The sequence below is a fragment of the Syngnathoides biaculeatus genome, chromosome 10 (assembly GCF_019802595.1).
Source record: "Syngnathoides biaculeatus isolate LvHL_M chromosome 10, ASM1980259v1, whole genome shotgun sequence".
Lineage (NCBI taxonomy): Eukaryota > Metazoa > Chordata > Actinopteri > Syngnathiformes > Syngnathidae > Syngnathoides > Syngnathoides biaculeatus.
The window spans coordinates 17,382,141-17,402,641 of record NC_084649.1 but is presented as its reverse complement, the minus strand read 5'-3'; the positions used below and the strand labels follow the sequence as shown (position 1 = coordinate 17,402,641).

The 20,501-nt window shown below is 41.5% G+C and overlaps 1 protein-coding gene across 8 annotated transcripts in view; it reads left to right on the top strand.

Moving 5' to 3' along the window:
- Positions 1–20,501, top strand: part of atp2b2 (ATPase plasma membrane Ca2+ transporting 2) — a 115,719-nt gene that overhangs the window by 49,486 nt on the left and 45,732 nt on the right. For all 8 annotated transcript variants that reach the window (XM_061831481.1, XM_061831483.1, XM_061831482.1 and 5 more), the window contains 7 exons: positions 6,929–7,129; positions 9,169–9,426; positions 10,859–10,984; positions 12,747–12,872; positions 13,133–13,165; positions 15,255–15,347; positions 19,487–19,528. In XM_061831481.1, the coding sequence (XP_061687465.1) occupies positions 6,929–7,129; positions 9,169–9,426; positions 10,859–10,984; positions 12,747–12,872; positions 13,133–13,165; positions 15,255–15,347; positions 19,487–19,528 (879 nt within the window). The remainder of the gene's footprint in view (positions 1–6,928; positions 7,130–9,168; positions 9,427–10,858; positions 10,985–12,746; positions 12,873–13,132; positions 13,166–15,254; positions 15,348–19,486; positions 19,529–20,501) is intronic.

Here is a 20,501-nt window from a genome sequence, read left to right as displayed (position 1 = left end):
CAAGCCGAAAGGAAAAGAAGAAGCTGTAAGAATCATTGTCATGAAAATAAAAGAGTGTGTGTGCGTGTGCGTGTGCACGTCTGTGTGTATTTGTGTGTGCGAATCCGATGCCAAATTTAATGTAGGATGACTTCTTTATTTGTTCTTCTCCCGCACTTTGTTTCGTCTCGATAAAATTGCCCCTTACGCCGATGTCCAGATATATTGCGAAGTGGCATTAAGAGTGGAGTGTGTATGCGCGCTCGTGCGTGCATGCGAAAGACGCACTTGTGAGCTGTGTTCTCTCACTCCACTCCGTTATCTCTCGCATGAGTCAGACTCATAGAGCACCTTGCCTGACAGCTAAACTCACCCACTTGTACAGCTGCCCCCACACAACACACAAATACACACAAGCGCGCACACGCTCACACTTGCGCGTCCTCTTGTCTTCATTTGATCTGGCTTGTTGCAAAGCGCCACACGCTGTACTGTTCTCCTGGGCTATTTAAAAAAAAAAGCATCCTTAAAACTGAAACGTCTGGCTCGTAAAGAGGCGGGTCAGAAGGTCGTTAGGTCATTGCCACGGCGACCTTGCAAATTCTGCTGTAGTGGTCTATCTATCTATCTATCTATCTATCTATCTATCTATCTATCTATCTATCTATCTATCTATCTATCTATCTATCTATCTATCTATCTATCTATCTATCTAGCCATCCGTCGTGGTAATAAGCTACAGTATATAGGTAGCTGTCGACCTATCTCTTATTCTATTACAAAAAAAAAAGAAATATTGTCTTGACAAAAACATGAAATTTTTTTTAGGGAAACAAAAGTTTCACTTGTATCCTAAAAACTAAAAATTACACAAATACATGAGAAAATCAGAATCAGCTTTAATGGCCAAGTGTGTAGAACACACAAGGAATTTTTCTCAAGCAGTCCTTGCTAAAATAAAATGTAAATACATTAATGTAATAATAATAACAATAATAATATATTATGAGATTTTATACTTATTTCCAGAATCAAACATTGTACAGTCCGGAGGTGTGAGCTCTCTGGTTTTGTAATTGATCTGTTTGTTGTTGTTTTGTTGATTTTATTTGCCTGCTCGCTAGATGAGGCCTGCGAGACTTTCCTGCTCAAGAGTGTGCAGCTTGCATGTGAATCGCCGTTACTCAAGTCGTGACACAGTTCAGCTGCCCTCGCGCCGCACGTAACCCACCCCTTCCACCCGTGGGTCCGTCCGCTCGTCCGTCCTGTCAATCCGCGAGCACGACGATTGGGATGTTCCCTCGTCATTTGTGCACATTCAAGTAACAGGGGGTGGACCCGCTGCGCTGCTGGGTGGGGTCCACTTCCTTCCTTGTGTCATCCCTTTCATTTATTTATATCGCTTGCTGGGAGTGGACAGTGTGGTGCCACCCATATGGGACTTCTTTGGCAGCCGAGCCGACACACTCGCTCATCCCGCTGTCGTCTTGTAGCCGACTGAAGTGTAAATATGATAAATACATTTAAAATAAACATTTAGAACGATGGCGGAAGGAGGGCACTTGAACAAAGAGGTAAATATATGGCAATAAAGCTCATCTCCATGGCAGCAGTAGTGAAAAATGTCTATTAAAAAAAAATCTATTTGAGGGGAAACAAAAACTTAATATTACTAAAATTGGCTATATATTTGCATGTTCTCCCCGTGCATGTGTGGGTTTTCTCCGGGCACTCCGGTTTTCTCCCGCATCCCAAAAACATGCAACGTTAATTGGACACTCTAAATTGCCCATGGGTGTGTTTATGAGTGCGGCCGTTTGTCTCAATGTGCCCTGCGATTGGCTGGCGACCAGTTCATGGTGTACCATGGGGTACTCCTGCTTGTTGACAGCTGGGATAGGCAGCCCTCGTGAGGATAAGCGGCTAAGAAAATGGATCGATGTAGATGTTTAGACTTCCTATGGTTGCTTTGTCATGGTTCTCTTTGCCATTTACTCAAACAAGTACTTTGGCCCATTTTGCTGAATTCTAAAGTAGTTTATGCATATACCTGATAATCCCATTTTTGGATAAAGTGTCGTGTTTTCTTTTTTTTTTTTTTTTTTGGTGCGGGCAGCGTGGGATCAATTCCCGCTCAGTGATGGCGTCGATGCCAGCCCTGCGACTGACTGGCGACCAGTTCAGGGTGTGGGCCGCTTTTCGCTCGATGTTGTCCGGGTTACGCTCTGCCTCTCCCGTGACCCTTGTGAGGATAAGCGGCTTGGATAATGGATGGATAATATGTTAGCTTTGTAAATACTTTTTAATCATGTAAAGCACAAGTCCTTGTGTATGAAATGCACCTTATGAATAAAAAAGCCACCTTGCCTACTTTTTGGGGGTTTTGTTTTTCCGAGCATGGTCTCAGCACGAATGAAACTTTTATTCCAAGGCGGCACCACTGCGTGTCTATTTTGCCTCGGTAAGTGCCAGACTTGGCATTATGATGTCGGTCGCCGTCAAGGACACTGTGACACATTTCTCCATCACTCCATCCGCTCACGGCAGCGCGATAATTAGCCACCTTTTAGGCGCTCGCTTGACGGCTTCTCATTCACGATGGAGTCAGCCGGCCTCCGCTCTCCGCCGCCGTGCGCGCGCGCTCTCGCGCTTTCTCCTTCTGAGTCACGCTTGAAGCGTCGCCGCCGTTTCTGCTCTTTATTCCCGGCTCGCTTTTCAGAGAGCGAAGGGTGAGAATACATAAAGGAGATATTGATTCACTCCACTTTTCTCGCATCAATACTTTGATGATCACCACGGCGGTCCGTCGCCTTGGTGATTCGCGTGTGATTGAGGGGAGTGCAAGATAAAAATGCACAAGCAAATATGTATCTTGAGACGAACTTCAATATAAAGAACTGTATAATCTCTTTGCGGCTCTTCAAGGATATTTGAAGGTCACTGCATATGTTCATTCCCCAGTCGTCTTTTCCTGCTTTCTGGATCCGTCCTCCTGGACACGCAAATAAAGCTGGACCACACACACACACACTTAGTTCACACATTCTCCAAGGTTCAGAGTTGCAGGTATTTCCACACGAGTGGGACGCGTAGTGTTTCCATGGTGATCTATTTTTAGCCCCTGTTAAAATATGCCATCATGTCCCGGCTGACTGGGAGAAAGAAAAAAAAAATCCTCATGTAGAGAGAGGAAGAGAGGGACATTTTTTTTTCCCGCCTCTTGGTTTTCATGTTCCCGTCTTGTGTATTTGGAAACAGGATGTCAGGTCGGCACTGTTTGTCACAGCAGATTTGAATCAGAGCAGGCAACATTTGACAGATCAGCGAATTAGCAGCCATGAACTGATAGAGGGAGGACAGACAGCTGCCACACGCTCCGTCTGCCTTTAAAGAGCTCTAATCATGATTTACTCCTTTGGCCCCGTTTTATTCTTCTACGTTTGGGGGGAAAAAGCTTTCTATGTTCATAAAAACAAACTTTGGGTAAAGGAGGTATAATGCGATTGCCTTTCAATGACTGGAGGCATTTTGCAACTGTCCCTGATGCTCGACTTTTTTTTTTTTTTTTAAACATTTTGGGGTGGGGGGAGTTACTGCCAACAAATCAACGGCGTTTTTATGTTGCCTTTGGAGACATCTGGAGATTCTGAGACTTCTCCTTCACCCCTCTGCATCCAGACTGCAAATGAATGGCGCTTGCCACCAATCGACTAAATTAGAATATCTCATAATAAGATGTAAAACCTACAAACATGCATAATTCTCATGATACAGGTAAAATGTAAAATGTAAAAAAAAAAATACTCCTGTAATTGTAAACAATTGAGATTTTTTTTTCAAACGTAACTAACCCCTAGTATTAGCACTTTTTCCGGGCAGGGGTTGCAAATTTGCAACAGGTTTAATGTAATAGAAAAAATTTTAAGTCCAGTGTATCATTTTCTGAAAGTATCAGATTTTTCTCTCAGCAAAATTTTATTTGGTCCAGAGAAGGTTAAAAAAAAAAAAGGGTCCTTCAAAAACATGACTACAGCTTTGTCCAAACACTTTTTTCCCCTCAAAAAACATCTTTAATCTCATAATATTATAACTGTTAAAAGTACAAAATGCATGTAAACTGTTTGCTACTTACGAGGTGATAAATGGTCAAAAGTCTCACAGCTCCGTTCATGACTCAATAACGACTGGCTAAGTGCTTATGTCACAGTGTTGTGCAACCCACATCAATACATTTGCACGTGTCATTTCTGCGGCGAGGCATTTCTGAAGGAAACGGTAAAAAGGGAATCATTTCATGCGCGCCCTGTATGGGGGAAACATAAAAACATCTTTTCTTAAAATAGGTAATTGCATGGGTTAAGCCATTCGTGGGCGGCGTCCCATTTTTGGGACATCATGATTTTCACGCATTATATCCTTCAGTATATCAAAATATTTAAGTGTTTTAATTTGATTCTGGTTTTTGGGACGATCCATTAAGAAAATCCAAGTACCCTCTCGAGGGCAGCGTCCCGTTTTTGGGACGAGATTATAAATTAGTAAAGTTATCATGTAACTTAATCATAAATGAAAAAGAAGTGTTATTTCCTTGATTGTGGCCTGTTAGCAGACTTTTATCTCAATAAGGCAAAAAATTGCCACCCTGACCATGAATGGGTTAAACTAAGTGAGGGTTAAAGAATGTGTTTTTCAGTGATTTTCAATATGATAAGACATTTTTTCCCTCATCAGATTTCTGAAATGGTTAAAACTTTTTAGTGAACCACATAACTACTGTACAGCAGTCTTTGCTTGGCTTCGATGCTCACCAAAGTACTTACTCAACCTTTACGCACCATTTCCATGCCTTGTTCCATTATTGAATAAAAGCAGCTGCAGTCTAACGCACATCATCTATATTCAAAACTCGCTTTAAGAATGTGTGCGTCGTTATTTAACGTCCTGCGGAGTGCAGCGAGCAAATCTCGAAAAAGCGGATTGATGGTTGCTGGCTTGTAACAAGATGCATATATATGTAACAAGATGCATAATAAGCAACGCTGTCATGAATCTCGGTTGTTGTTGTTTTCTGATAAGTCCCCTCATAAGCTATGATTATTTTTGTCACGTTTTACACATAGATTGATGTGATTTACCTATAACGTACGTGTATGTGTGTTTTTGTTTTGGTTCCCAGGCTTCGCAACATGACACACAACTCACCCTCAATCACATCACAGGTAGCCGTGAGTCACCGATGCATCCCGCGACTATTTCTGTCCACTTCTCGGTCACCTTGGGCTCAACCATTAGGTGGCCTGAAAATATTAATCTTACCCAGCTAAATCAGCTATGGAATGCTTAGACAGAATGCTAACAGAGAATTTTCCAGGGTTAAATAACACCGAAAATCCCCCGCTACTTTCAAGTACAAATAAATATTTGAAAAAGGAATCGTGTCGCCGTGAGCACTTAGCTTAAATTTCATCTCCGATGCTGCGGCGAGCCGTGAAGTCCCATTACACCGCAGCCCCAACATTAACATGTATGCGGCACATTCTATTTTTTGACGCCACATCACCGCTAGCCATGCTAATGACGGCTAACAGCAGTCCATGCGGTTTCGCCGCTTTTAACTAGCTCCCTCACCCGTGCGGAATGTGGGCCACGCGGAGATTTGCATATTTATTGATTTCACGTTCCCGGAGTGGAAGAATAAACCCTTTTGATGGAGCGAGGGAATAGTTGTTTATCGGCGACACGGCTGAAAGGACATCAAAAGGTCATTAATTGTCACACACACGCCGAGCACGTGCTGACGGTCACGACTTGAGATGCACAAATACGCACGTGCGCGCACGTGTGTGATGCGAGACGAGATCAATGAGCGAGCATGCTAGGTCCTCTCCCAGAGACAATTAAAAGGGAATACATAATGAGGCTATTTATAGACGGATCTATTTGTAACAAGGGCATTCTCCAACGTAACAGCCGGGAATGCTTCTCTTTCCTCACGTCGTCCCCTCCTTCCTCCCTCACCCGAATTTATTTGCCGCTTCAGCCGCCACCCTTCCTGTCATTCGTTGATTATTTTGTGCCGATGTGGCGCACACGTGACGCGTTATCAGGTACCATCAAGGGGCACTCCGGGGAGATCCTGGTGACGCGCAACCGCGTGACATAACGTCGAGCTAATCTCAGCTCTTGTGCGGGAGTGCGCAATGATGCCGGTGCTATAATGACAAGTTGTTATTTTCCATAGATAGATAGCCAGTGATGTGGTATGCTTTGGATCATGAACTCTTCTTTTCCATAGGTGGATTAATAGCAGGTGCACAATTTTCTAACCAGTCAACCGATTGATTGAAAGATAGATTAAAAAAAAAAAAAACTCAATGTGGCATGCTTTGGATCTGGAGCTGTTCATTAGCATAGATTGATAGAAAAACTGATAACACATGATGTGGATTTCTTTGGATCTTGAACTGTTCTTTTAAATACAGATTGTTGGCTAAATAACACATCCTTTGGTAGGGTTTGGATCGTGTGCCGTTTCTTTTTATAAAGTACATCGATCGGGGATGGAAAACACACAATCTGGCTCTAAAATAGACAGATAATTCTGGAGCACGCTGTGGTCTGCTTCAGTTTATGAATATCTTCTTTCCATAGTTTGATTGCACATTATGTGGCGTCCTTTGGATTATGAGCTGTTCATTTAAATACAAAGCAGATGAATAGATAGATAATGACTGGTGTTGTATTAGTTAGATGATGAGTGATTCCTTTCCATAGATACTGCTGTGCTATGCCTTGGCTCATGTGTGTATCCTTTCCATAGATAATTAACACACGAGCGGTGAATTTCCACAGATAGATTTCTTTTTCCTTATAAGTTGTCAAGAAATTTACAATTATTTAGTTCTATGCTCTGAGTGACCGTCCTCGTGTCCTTTCTTCTCTGTCTCAGGACTCACGGGTGCCCAAGGTGACTTGGACAAGAGGAAAGAAGAATTTGGAAAAAACCTGATACCTCCAAAGAAGCCAAAAACCTTCCTGCAGCTGGTATGGGAGGCCCTGCAGGACGTCACCCTCATCATCCTGGAGGTGGCCGCCCTCATCTCGCTCGGCCTCTCCTTCTACCACCCGCCCGGAGAGAGCACCGGAGAGTGTGAGTCCACTTATTCATCTCCGTTGCTTTTTCTATCTCTCTGAAGTTAACTGACTTTAATGCCCTTCCATGTGGGAAAGGAGAGCAGTCGCCGATGCGCTTTTCAGCTGTTTAGCACACTCAGGCCATAGCTTGCATCGACACGCACACAGATAAAAAGTTGCAAAGGTTTGGCCCCACACAGACATTTTTTAGAATTTGTTCAGCTATAGCGGTCATCTACTCTCTCCTGAGCGGTCTTTTAATTCATTTTAAATTGATCAAACGAGTGGCGATTGCATCATCCTTTTCAAATAAATTAGTATGACACTGCTGAACCATGCTCACCCTGAAATGTTTGCTTCTCCATTTCATGGTAAGGTTCCAAATTGTGGGAATGGGCAGTTTGTGTCATATGACTCATCGTGTGTACTTGCATGTGTACGGCCGTGTTAGCGGGAGGTTAATAAAGTGTTGCGTCGAGAAATAACCTTGAGGACCCGGTGTCCATACATTAGCCCCGCGAGCCATGAAACAGGAAATGAAGACTCATAGCAAAGCGCTGAGTCAGCGCCATAAGTCGCCACCGCCCGCAGCGTTGCCAGAGTAATGGCAGTCGGCCCGCTTTGCCAAAAGGGACAAGTCATCATTTTGAGGAGTGTAAAAACTTTAGAGAATGACCAGAGGGAACGCAAATGATGTTATTTATATTTTGTCAGTAGCATGCTGGATGGTTAAATCATCCAGATGAATTGATTATTAAACACTTAAAAGTTGCAAGACTGCACAAATATATTGATATGTGAACTGTTTTGACTTCTCTATTTTGCGTATGCCGGTTAAGATGGCCGAGTGAGTAGTGCGGACTTGGCAAAAGAGGCCGGCTTTGGCTGAAGGAATCATTAAGCTTATAACTTAGTCGTAAAATAAAATAAAATATATACCTTTTAACTCATCGATGCATGTTAGGAGAAGATTGAATATGCAGAGGAATATGCGCACAAGGCAGGATAATGATTTGCTGTGTCAAGGTGCACAAAGTGACTGATTCTTTGGGTTAGTATTCTTTGTGATGTCAATGTAGCTGTTGAAAAATGTGATTTGATGCTGACAATTTTTGACTCTATTTTCTTTTAATGTGAGATTACAGTTAAGGTGATATTACAATTTTGTTATATTTTAAGTGGATTTTATATTATATTTTTGTTGATTTTAGTTTTATTAAAATATCATCTAGTTTTGAAATACATATTTATTTTTATTTTCCACTTCTTTTTCGATTAGTATTTGATTTTTAATATTTCTAGATGATATCTATCTATGTAAGGTTTAATTAATACTTTTGTCATTTGAAATTTCATTCTCTTTTTATATTTTAAGGTTTTATTTTATTTAGGTTTGAGGTTTTCTATTTTTTTATTTTGTTTTGATACCAACAAAGTGTTATAGTGGTACTATTATTCTAGAATAGCATATGTTATTATTATTATTATTATTATAAAACTATAATATTTTATTGTTTATTTTCCATTAGTTTATTTGTGCAACGCCATTAAGTCATGACGATTCCAGTTCAAAGAAGATGGCAGAATGTAACTGAAAATAGTCACTATTAAGAAATAATTGTCCTGTGAAAGGTGAAAAATGAATACAAGTGTATTTCTCTCGATTGGGACTCCAGCACCATGGACAGCAGCAACCGTGCTTCAAGCTGCTGCTTTTGCACTATTATTAGTGCGTGCTGGATCAAAGCAATAAAATTAAATATTAAAACGATACATTTCATTTGCAAATTTAATGTCCACAACACATATTCCAGTTTGCAATGCAGCCAGAGGACTTTTATGGTCTAAACCAAATTATTCATGATCCTTGACATCCAGTTATAGTGGTTTGGAGATTTGGGGTTGGGTTAGGCATTGTGTTTGAGATTCACTCCCAAATAGGACCAATGAGCAGCCCTTTGCCAAGTCCACACACCAAATATATTTTTCTATTTGAGCAAAAGTTATTTGTGGAAATGGCAACGTTTTACACATCAACATCTCTCCCTCGGACAGCTTGTGGCGCGGTGAAGGGCGGCGTGGAGGACGAGGGCGAGGCGGAGGCGGGCTGGATCGAGGGCGCTGCCATCCTCCTGTCTGTGGTCTGCGTAGTGCTGGTGACCGCCTTCAACGACTGGTCCAAGGAGAAGCAGTTCCGCGGGCTGCAGAGCCGCATCGAGCAGGAGCAGAAGTTCCAGGTGGTCCGCGGAAGCCAAGTCATCCAGCTGCCCGTGTCGGACATACTGGTGGGCGACATCGCGCAAATTAAATATGGTGGGTATCTGCCTTGAAGTTGATTTCCAAGTTCTTAAGTCCACTTTCCTCCCCACCAAAAAAAAAAAAAAACATAGATTAAATTACTTAGGGGAGAATGTGAGTATGGTTATCTGCTGTATGTTTGCCCTGTCCACTACATCTGCTCAGCTGTGACGCTGATGACGCTTATAAGAATGTACAATGAATCTCAAAAGTACACAGATTGCTTCACTTTTTTCCAATTTTTTTTGTGTTACAGCCTTATTCCAAAATCAGTTCCATTCAAACAAAATCTTGAAAAATGAAAGGACTGTGAATGATGTGTTTTTGTGTAATGTTCATCCTGCACATCCCCCTGTGCAGTGCGGCGTCCACCAAGCCATTAATTGTGTCATGCTCCTGCGGCGGAAGGGCGCACAAGGTGGTGCCTGGATTGAAAAATGCCCATTTCGCGGGCAGTGCACTGTTAGGACACATCAGCTCATCCAATTGGAGAAATGGTGGCAGAGTGTCTTCAGCGTAAACAAGAGATTTGGGCTTCTCCAGCGACAACAGCATGGAAGAGAAAATGGAGGAGTCAACATTGGGTCCAAGTGTGCCTAGCTCTGGGACACAAAACAGATGACGTGCTGTGACCTGGTCAAAAAGAAACTGTGCCCCGCTCAGCATGGAGTACACTTCAAAGTGGTCTTTGTGGAGCTGTGGCTCACAACCGGACGAGCCTCAACTCCTTCAGATCCCGCTGTGCCGTCACAATTTTCCTTTTAGATGCTCCCCATCTCCTCTTCCGCTTCCTCCATATTATGAGAAAAGCCAAGGCTTTTTGATAAAATTGTGACAAGTACATATTGCAGAGCGACAGACAAGTCTAGGTGCAAACCAGTGGGAAAAAGCGTATTGTGCAAACAAAATGCAAAGCGGATGCCCCTTTACATGGACCAAAGTAAGGGTGGACACCAAGCTCATCCAAGCATGCCTTGCTTTGATTCCTCCCGAAATTGCCCCTAGTAGTTCCTGATTAATTGACTACCGGTACTTTATCAAGAATGAAATGGATTAGAATAAAGCCTTAAGTAGTCCCTAAATGGGGGAATTGTAATTTTACAGCAGCTAAGTGCATGTTAGTAGCACACAAGCACATCTATTTGCTACATCAAACAATCAGACGGAGCAGAATGAGAGCAGCGATGGACGTGGCAAGTGTACGTCAATGAAAAATGTCAAGTTATACATGAATAAATGGATAAAAATGGAATTGGAACGGCAGCAGCAATAATTGTACCATATATATCAAAGGCTGCACATGTAACAATATGTAAAGTTGGTACTTTTTTGCTTCATATCGTACAACAAATTGTCTAAGCATATGCAATATACATATACATATACGTACCACAACCGTTTTAATGCAAGAATGTCACTTATATGCCAAGTGCCGTTTTGTTCTCAGGTGATTTGCTCCCTGCTGACGGCGTATTGATTCAAGGCAACGACCTGAAGATTGACGAGTCGTCGCTGACCGGAGAGTCTGATCACGTGAAGAAGGCCGCGGACAAAGACCCCATGTTGCTGTCTGGTATGTGAACAAACTCTTTAATAAGTCAACACATTGCTTTTTAAAGGCCAGGGTTTTGACTAGAACAATGTCATGAAAAGCCTCCTAGAACATACATCCATTTTCTACCACTTTTCCGGCTTGGGTCGCGGGGGAAGTGGCTTTAGCAAGGATACCCAGTTAGTGGAATTGAGGAGGTCTTCGAAGTATTTTCCTCACCGACACACAAGATCCCGAGTTGAGGTCAGCAGTGCCCCAACCCCACTATACACAGTGACGGTCCACTGTTTCCCCCTCCTGTTAGTTAGTTACTCCTACGAGAACAACTGAACTTTATTTGGTGTTAATCAGAAAGTGTGTCTTGGCTCCCATTTAACGTGAATATTTTTTTTTCTCCTCATTTCCCCTCTACAAACGTTTGATTTAAAAAGAAAAAGTTTAGGTTATAGGTCAAATTAATGGTGGCTACAAATGAGAAATGATTGATTTTTTTCCACAGCTACTGTGTAGGGAGGGGTGTGTGGACTTACACTAGTCATGGATGTATTTTCACAATACCGCAGAATCGGCTTTGTCTGCATATTCACTGATACAATGGAGACTTACGCAAACAAGCCAATGCTAACTTTAGCTAAGGTGTACATGCGGCCTGCTGGAAGTGTTTTAAAAATAAGCAAATTCTTTGCCACAGTGTATTTAAACACAACCAGGCAGGCAGTTGGCGAAACTTTTTGTCTAGTGCATAAGGTGTCAAACTCAAGGCTCGGGGGCCAGATCTGGCCCACCACGTAATTTTATGTATTATTTATAATATCATGTGTGCTAACTTTGGTGATTCTTGCTAAAATCTGTACCAAAATTTCAAATTTCATGCATAAATGTGATGAGGTGATTCAAGATTTTTAGGGTTTCGCAGTCATAACGACCCTCTGAGGGAAACCGTAACTACAATGTGGCCCGTGACAAAAATGAGTTTGACACTTCTGATCTGGTGGACCGAGCAATTATCATCCCCTCACTCGTAAGTCAAGGCACAACTGAAGAGTGACAGTATTCGTTTAGTTTTTTTGGAGGATTGCGTTGTGTTACAAGCGTACTTTTTAGATGCAGAATTCTCTCTAAACACATTTAATTCACTACCTTGGCATTAATTGAGAATAATATAATATCGAAGATGATGCGTTTCCCCTTTGCGAGTGGCAAACTTATCTTGAGGCATTTTAAGTGTTTGCTGTGTGAGATAAATCCCATTCAGTAGCCGTAGGACTTGCACAATATCTCTGATTAAATTTGACAAAAAAGTGGATTATCATTCTTTAGTGTTTTTTTTCCCCTCCTTGGATAATTAGCCGTGTACCGTTTTCCCGCCTTCATTAATTAGCCTCAAACTCACCCACATTCTCCCAAAGGTTAATCGTGAGCACTTTGTGTGCATGTGAACGCGTTTGCTTGTGCGCTTACAGTTTTTCAGGATTTTCCATTATCGTCAACTATATTTCAACTATATCCATAAGGATAAATGTTAGAACAATGTCATCAGACTATAATCCTCTCTATTCAATTGAATATTGTCAATTAAGACAAGTTAGCGCATCAGCCTCACAGTTCTGGTCTGGCCTCGCTTGTGTGTAGTTTGCCTGCGTATGTTTTCTCCGGTATGTTCCGGCCTGCATCCCAAAAATATGCCTAGTAGTTTAAATGACGACTCTGAATTGTGAATGTGTTTCATAAAATGTGTAAATCAATTTTAAAAAACTTTTCCAAACCAACATCTCAACCGCAGGGACCCATGTGATGGAGGGCTCAGGGCGCATGGTGGTGACCGCAGTGGGCGTCAACTCTCAGACTGGAATCATTTTCACCCTTCTCGGGGCTGGAGTGGAGGAAGAAGAGAAGAAAGAAAAGAAAGGCAAGCTATTGATACGATTTTGCATTCTTGATTTGTAAGAATGAAGACGCGACTCGTATGTGTTCTCTATGGGCGCATATTCCCCCCGCAACATCCTCACGGTCTGAAATCCTTCCGCTTAATCACATTTGTAACGTGCATACTTGAAATAGTGCGAATTGTGTCCTGTGGTTATTTGGTGGTTGGGTGTCGAGCTGCAATGGAGCTCAGGAGATTTCTTGTCCTTTACTTTGTCTTATTGTTCCACATTTGCCTGGAAGGAGGCGCAGTGGAGGACGGACACCAGAACACAGGTAGAGTACCCTCTTTTGTCTCACCCCTGGGGGTGGTACCCTTTAACCCTTTAACTGTTAACTCTCGTCTTTCTAACGCTTTCTTAAAATCAGCCAGAAGTCACCATCTCCTCAACACTTTTACTCTCTCGAAAAAAGACACTTTTGGGTTTTAACAAATGAATCAAGCTCACTGAAATAATAGAGCTAGCATCCGCAGTCGGTCAGTCAGTTTGTCAGTTACGTAGGTGATTAGTCAGTTAGTGAGCTTGTGAGTGTTTCAGGATGTTAGTTAGTCAATAAATTAGTTTTCACTTGGTTGGTTTGTCAGTGTGTAGGCTAGTTTATCAGTTAGTCAATTACTGAGCTGGTTATCTAGTCAGTTAGTCAGCCACTTGATTAGTTACTGTAGCTAGTCACCAAATGAGTAGGATATTTTGTTGGTCACTCACTCACCTAGTTATAATTTTTGCCAGTTTATCATTCGGGTGGTTAGCTAGTCAGTTGGTTACTGAGTTTGTTAATAGGTGGTAATCCAGTTGGTTAGTTAGTTAGTTACCATGGCACTTTGTCAGTCATTCAACCAGTTGGTTAGTTTGAACGTTATTCAGTCAGTTGTAGGTCTAAAAGTCAGTTATCTAATCAGTTAGTCAGTCAGTCAATCAGTTAGTTACTTAATTGATCAGTCAGTGAGTTAGTATGTCAGTTTCTTTATATAAGAGGAAGTTACAGGACTTAGTGTGTTTGTTAGTGCTCAGTGTTTTCAGTTCCTCAGTTGTAAGTCAATCAGTTAGTTGATTAGCTAGATAGTCAGTAGCTAGATAGTTAGTTACCTAGTTAGGTTAGCGAGTTAATTAGTTATGTATTTGGTCAATCAATAAGTGAGTGAGTTAGTCAATGACTAATTATCTTGGCGCAGTTGGTTGGTCAGTCAGTAAGATAGGTAGGCCGTTAATCGGACAGTCAATTAGTAACTCCAGCAGTCACTTCAAGTCGGTCAAAGAGTTTGCTTGTCTGTCAGTTAGTTTGTAACTCATTTACTTGTCATCAATCCCTAATTTACCTCCTACGTAGTTGGTCAGTGAGTCAGTTGCACTGTTATTTGGTCTCAGTCAGCCAGTCAATTTGTTATTAGCTAAGACTTGTAGTCTGCCAGTTAGTTGGTGACTGTTTCGGTAAGTCATTTGAGCCATTTGTCAGTTTGTGACTGAGTCAGCTATATATTCTGTCCTCGTCTTTTATTTACGTTATGTTTTGACCTGTGTTTGTAGCGTGATGGAGGGACCCATTTTGGTGTAAAAACCACAAATTCCCCCGATTTGAGCTGCATGTGAATATTTGTGGAATGTGTTTTAGTGTGTTTGTTAAACTAGTAAAAAAAAATAAAAAAAATCAATGAAACAGAAAGTTTATCTATTCTTTTCAATAGTTCTTTAAGTCTTGGAGCAAAATCAACATTTCTTTAGTCTCAAGCGTATACATATCGAGTATATTAAAACTTTGAGTACAAATTTCCGAGACGTCTTAAGCTCTCCTGCCAAAAACCGCTGAGCGCCGCAGTGCAATTACTTTTTAATTAGATCATTAAGGATAGAAAGATAAAGTGACCACATCTAATGACTAAATAAATTTGTTTGTGAACAGTAAAGTCATTCACGTGGAAAAAACACTTTGAGGCGTCACTCTTTACTCAATTATAATGAATTGAAAATTCACTTTTACAAAGTTTACATGGCAGATGCCAAATAACCAAAATAGCTCCGCTATTATTCCATTTTTTTTGTACAACACCAGATGAGTGATGATGATTTCTAAGCAGTTCTAAAAGTTGTTCTTTTGCGGCCATTCGTTCCCACAAACAATATGTTTAGAATATGTGTTTTGTGTCTGTCCCCGTTTTACTTGTTATACTGTTTTAGTCCCTTAGGCTACTAAATTACATGAATAGTAACGATACCTGTACACATGTTTAGTCAACAGCACCAGTCCTGACTAAATAAAGATGCAGAAACTGTTAAACGTCTTCTAACCCTGCTATTTCTGTTCACTGTCTTGTGTTTGTACTTGCGTGTGTGTCCGTTTACGTCGGGCTTCCATTGTTTCTGGCTAGACTGCTCGCATCCCCCCATCCACCCCATCGCCACAATTGCCACGGATGGGGCGGCGGGCTTTAACGCCCCAGGAGGTGCCAACCTTATAAATGGTAGGTTGACAAAACCTCTGATCCTTTCTCTGTCGTCATCTTTTGTCATGAATCCATCGCCTCCTACACTCTGCTTGGCCTTTAAGTTCTACCTATTTTTCCCCTCATACATTTCTGCCCCCCACCCTACAGGTTTGATATGCCCCAGTCAAGATGTGGCCCACCCAGTGTCTAATTAATTTCAAGGTGTTCCTAATCTTGATTTCACTCCTATAACATATTTTTTGACCGTTTATTTTCATGCTGTTTTTTTTTTTTTTTTTAAGTAATCCATACCTATGCGGTTTAAACTAAATGAGCACCTAAAAGAAAGAACTCATACACACAGGAGATTGTTCAGGAGATTGTTTGTGCATCGTTAATATATATTGGGGAGTAACAGTACATCAAAAAAAAAAAAAAAATCAGAATCTGAGCATACCCAAAAAATTTCGGTTGGCTTGGTTTTAAGTTAACGGTTCAGTTCTATGAAAGGAAAGGACAATGGAAAATGAGCAAAATGGGAGCTGTAAAACTGCTCGTGTCTGGCTTGATGTCCCACGACAGAGCGTGAGCTCCACTGTAGTTGTTTGCAGATCAGACAGGTCAGGCTTGAACACATCCTGTCCTCTCGCTAATATGTTCTTTCTCTGTAGCATACCAAATGTACAAAAAATTTGAATATTACCCAATTTCATGTCAAATTTATTTTTTTTAAGCACGTTTGTAGGAGCCCCGATTCTGATCATGTTGTTGACTGCATTTTTTTTTTTTTTTTTTTTTAAGGATTATAAAGCTACCAAAAATTAAAAAAATAAATAAACCCGTATTCATACATGAACACATTCCCCCTTTTGGGCTCACCAGACACACGATGGAGCCGAAAATGCAAGTAAGGTTGTACAAAAATATGCGCCTCAGCTTTAATCCCCCCTAAAAAAAAACAATCGTCATTGCAAAATTATACATTTTTTATGAATATAGTGTAGCAGTGGTAGAAGAACTTGTGAACTTTAGTTGGTTTAAAAAAAAAAGAAAAATAATCCTAATTCCAAATATTCCTTATGATACCTGCTTGTCAGATAGACATTAAAATCTTGATGCTCCTGATGGTGTGTTTGTTCTTTGTCTTTGTGAATAATAAAATAAATATTAGGAAGGTAGAGGAATGCTGAAAATATAAAATATTCCTAGACTTAGCATCCATCTTTATATTTAACAAAACCTCCTCAAACAATACTGTATTTTTAACCTGACCACATATGTTCTTATTTCACAATAAATGAGGATCTGGCTGCCAAAAGCTCAGAGCCATCTTCTTTATTTCCTTCATTCCAAATCTTTGTCTTCCGCTTTTTCGCAGTTTCAGGATGAAATAAAAGATGAACTCCTTTCACCGTGGCACAGCGGCGTCTCCTAGGAGACCGGCGGCAATGTGCTGCTCACGCTCGAAACGGCCGGGCGATTATTTGTAGCGTGACGGCGACCTTGCAGTGTGCCGGGATGCAGCAATTTTGTCATCCTCGCCACAACTCTGGCGGGTGCTGTGTGAATCCGACAATGTGCAACCGTATGCGCGATTCCGGCATTCTTCTGGTAATATTTAAAGCACGGCCGGAAAGATTTTCAGCGTCATTTTTAGTCAATTAGTGCTCATCAGTGTAATTATAGCCCCGGGGAGATAAACGGCATCCACGCTGCAACTGCTAATATTACAGAAAATAAGTCAACATATGAACAAGACATATATTAAAATTAAACTTCTTTCCTTGAGCAAGCACGAATCCACCGGCAAATTAAGTTCTCTGTCCCCAAACTTAAGTTTTGATTTATTTTTTTCCCTCCTTATGTAACTTCACCGTGTGGGAGGCTTTTTTTTTTTCTCTTCAAGCCCTTGCGCTCTCCCTCTTCACATATTCATTCGGCTTCACTTTGAGTTTGTGATCCTGCATGCACACACACTTTGCGCACGCCGTCTCCATCGTGTGCTGTCGGCGCCGTCGTTGTGCTCCGTGTTAAATGCTACATGCCATGTTGAAGCCTGTTCAATTTGTGCGTTTGCTGAAGTGTGCCATTGAACTATCAATAGCTCATTAATATTTTGTATGCAGCTCACTCAAAGTCAACGTGCACCAGAAGGTTGGGAAGTTCGTGTTTGATTCTTCTTGGCGGTTGAGTTTATGGATTGGGAAAACCCGGTCACACACGGCCGTGGGATTGCCTGCCTCTTGAAACCACGGAGACGTCAACCGATGTGGTTGTCTGCCTTCACTTTATCGTGGACAAGCTGATCCCACAAGTAGTCCGTTAACTCATTCACTGCTTGATGTTTTCAAAGGAGAGTTCGCCATATTGCCAGGCGTTTTGGAGCATTTGAATGATATTTCAAGACCCACACACTTTTGGGTTCTTTGGCAATATAAACCCCCCCCCCCCCAAAAAAAAAAAAAAAAATAAAGTGGACTATGTGATTTCACTTAAAAAAGAGGAGATAATGAAAACATTTCAACTAGAAAAATTATTTTGACCTTGAACCTAATGTTTTTTTTTTTTGGGGGGGGGGCGGAATTGCAACACCTCAAACTATAGAACATCAAAAGACTGGGAAAGAGCTTTTCTTGGTGGAAAAATAATAGATTTTCTACAGATATAAAACTAAGAGACACTCAGTGAGGGTCTGAGTCATTGAACGGTTCTGATTGAGGATTAGTGGCTTTTTACAACATCTTTTTTTCTTTCATACAAAGCATTCTGAATTCACCGCTTTTCTCACGATTAGGACACAAAATTCCTATTATCTACTGCAGGGGTGCTCAATGCGTCGATCGCGATTGACTGGTCGATTGCGAGGCAAAAAAAAAAAAAAGAAAAGACGTCAACCAATGTTCCTTCTAATCTGTGCGCATGTGCACCGCTGATGCAGTCTCTTCGCAAATATCCTGCGTTGCGTGAAAAAAAAAATCCAAAACAAATTGAAAGTATAACATACAGCTATTCAGTTTGTGGCATGTTGCAATGTGATTCAATGAGTGAGATCCCTCTACGATTGTTACATCCAATGGTACAATTCACATACGTACTGGAAAAAATTAAAAGAGGTAGCCACTGTTTTTTTAGGCAGAACACGGAACTTTCTCTAACAATGACCACTGCTCTCCCACACTCTTTTTCCTAGTTTACCTTGCACCCCAAACCCCCCGCTCTTAAAGACGTACACTCATAATTACAAATGTTACAGTACTTATGCAGCCCATCAATGTGTTTTATAATGACAGCATCCACAGTCTGGGCAACGTAGAGCAAAGACGAGCTCGACATGCTGCTTATGTTTACTTTCAATATTAATGGAGAAAGTTAAAAAAGATCTTGGGGTAAAAAAGTCTGGGAACCCCTGAACCCTTGCACAACATACTCTATCTCACAATACATATGCAAAGTCCATTCAAGAGATATGTGCCTAAAAGTGTCCGACTTCCAATGTATCAGAATTTCTCTCTCACATAATCGAAATGAAAAGTACAGATTCACTCCCTAATCGTTGTTTTATCCAAAAGCTTTTTAATGCAAGGGAGCACACCATACACACCCTGGTACCGCATACTGGTCACACTGCTGTGGGATGGATTTCCACCCCTGAACCAGTTGTTTGTTGTAAGTCATCCAGTAAATGCTGAGTTCAAGAACTTCACCAGCGTAAGGAAAAACATGAAGAGTATGCAAGAGAAAAAGCCAGGCTGAGCTCATGCTCGTCACAAACTGCTGTGGGATGGCATTCAACTTTCTACCTGGACTTTGTTACAACACAGCCAACAGCATATCCAATTAAGGTCAGGTCACACACTGCTGCGGGGTGGCAAAAAGGGAAATGGGCAGGCTTTCCTCCATCGGTATAAAGGAAGACATCATAGCCCAGTTTGGAATGATTTTTAATTTTGCAATCCAACCCTCCTGCATATCACTTTCTATGTTGCCAAAATGTTGTATTAAAAGTCATTTTCCTGTCTCCCTGTATCTGTTTTATCTGTTCGTGTTGGGAGGGGGTCCCTCACTGTGTCTTTTTTGTGTGTGTGTGTGTGTGTGTGTGTCCATGTGATGATTCTTTGTTGACATGTCTGCCTTGGTTATCTTTGTCGTTACTGTCTTGTATGTCTCCATCGTAGGTAAAATGCAAGATGGCAATATGGAGAGCAACCAGATTAAAGGTAACCAGACCACATCCGTCCCGCAGCCCTTCCTTTCCTCCTCCTATCCCCCCCGCCACCCTCCCCTCTTGCTCCCTCTCTCTGGTGTGCAGTTTAAGCTGTGGGTCAAACGCAGGTTACATTCAATTCGTCTCCATGAGGATTGTGCGCTTCTAATGCAGGAAAGGATTCCGGGGCTTTAACTCTACCAGACAATTAAAGTGTTGGGCGCTATCAGAGCTCACATTTGGCCTTTTTTTTTTTTTTTTTTTTTTATTAGTTTAGACTACAAACCCCCTCTCCTCCGCCACCACCCTCCTCCCCTCTGCGTCTGCCACTGCTTTGTCGTCCCATTGTTGTTCTTGTTGATGTGTTGTCGTGATGTCAGCAGCCTCTGCAACATGACCAGGTCATCTCTGAACCTGGGAAACCTCCACAATACTTTTGCAGTACTATCTTTTAATAATTAAATTGCATGGAATAGCTTATTTCACGTAATACCCCCAACGGTTTTTTTTAAACCGTTATGTGCATCCGCCGTAAAAACTGTGCCAAACATATATGAGCATTCATCTGAGATGGCACGCTGTGGCGACCCCCAACGGGACCAGCCGAAAGAAAAAATGTGCATAAGGTGATCAGAAAACTCACACTATATAAAGAGATCCGGTATAAGTTTGAAAAAGACTGTAAGATATACATTTTTTTTTTACACTCTTCAGGCTCTTATGCAATGGTTGACACTTGAGCTTGTGGTTAAATCTCAGCTCTCGCCCTAGTTGACACTTGAGGCTCCCAAGTCGTAGTTGACGAGTCAGGCGCTCATTTCGTATTTGACTCTTTCACGGTCGACAGCTGATGACATTGACGCTTTAGGCTCTCATTTTGTGGTTGACTAGCGTAGTTGACACTTGAGGCAGGCGCTCAACTCGTTCAATGCCAGCCATTTACAGCAAAGGCAATCCGTCGGACTGATTTTTCAAGATGTACAAGA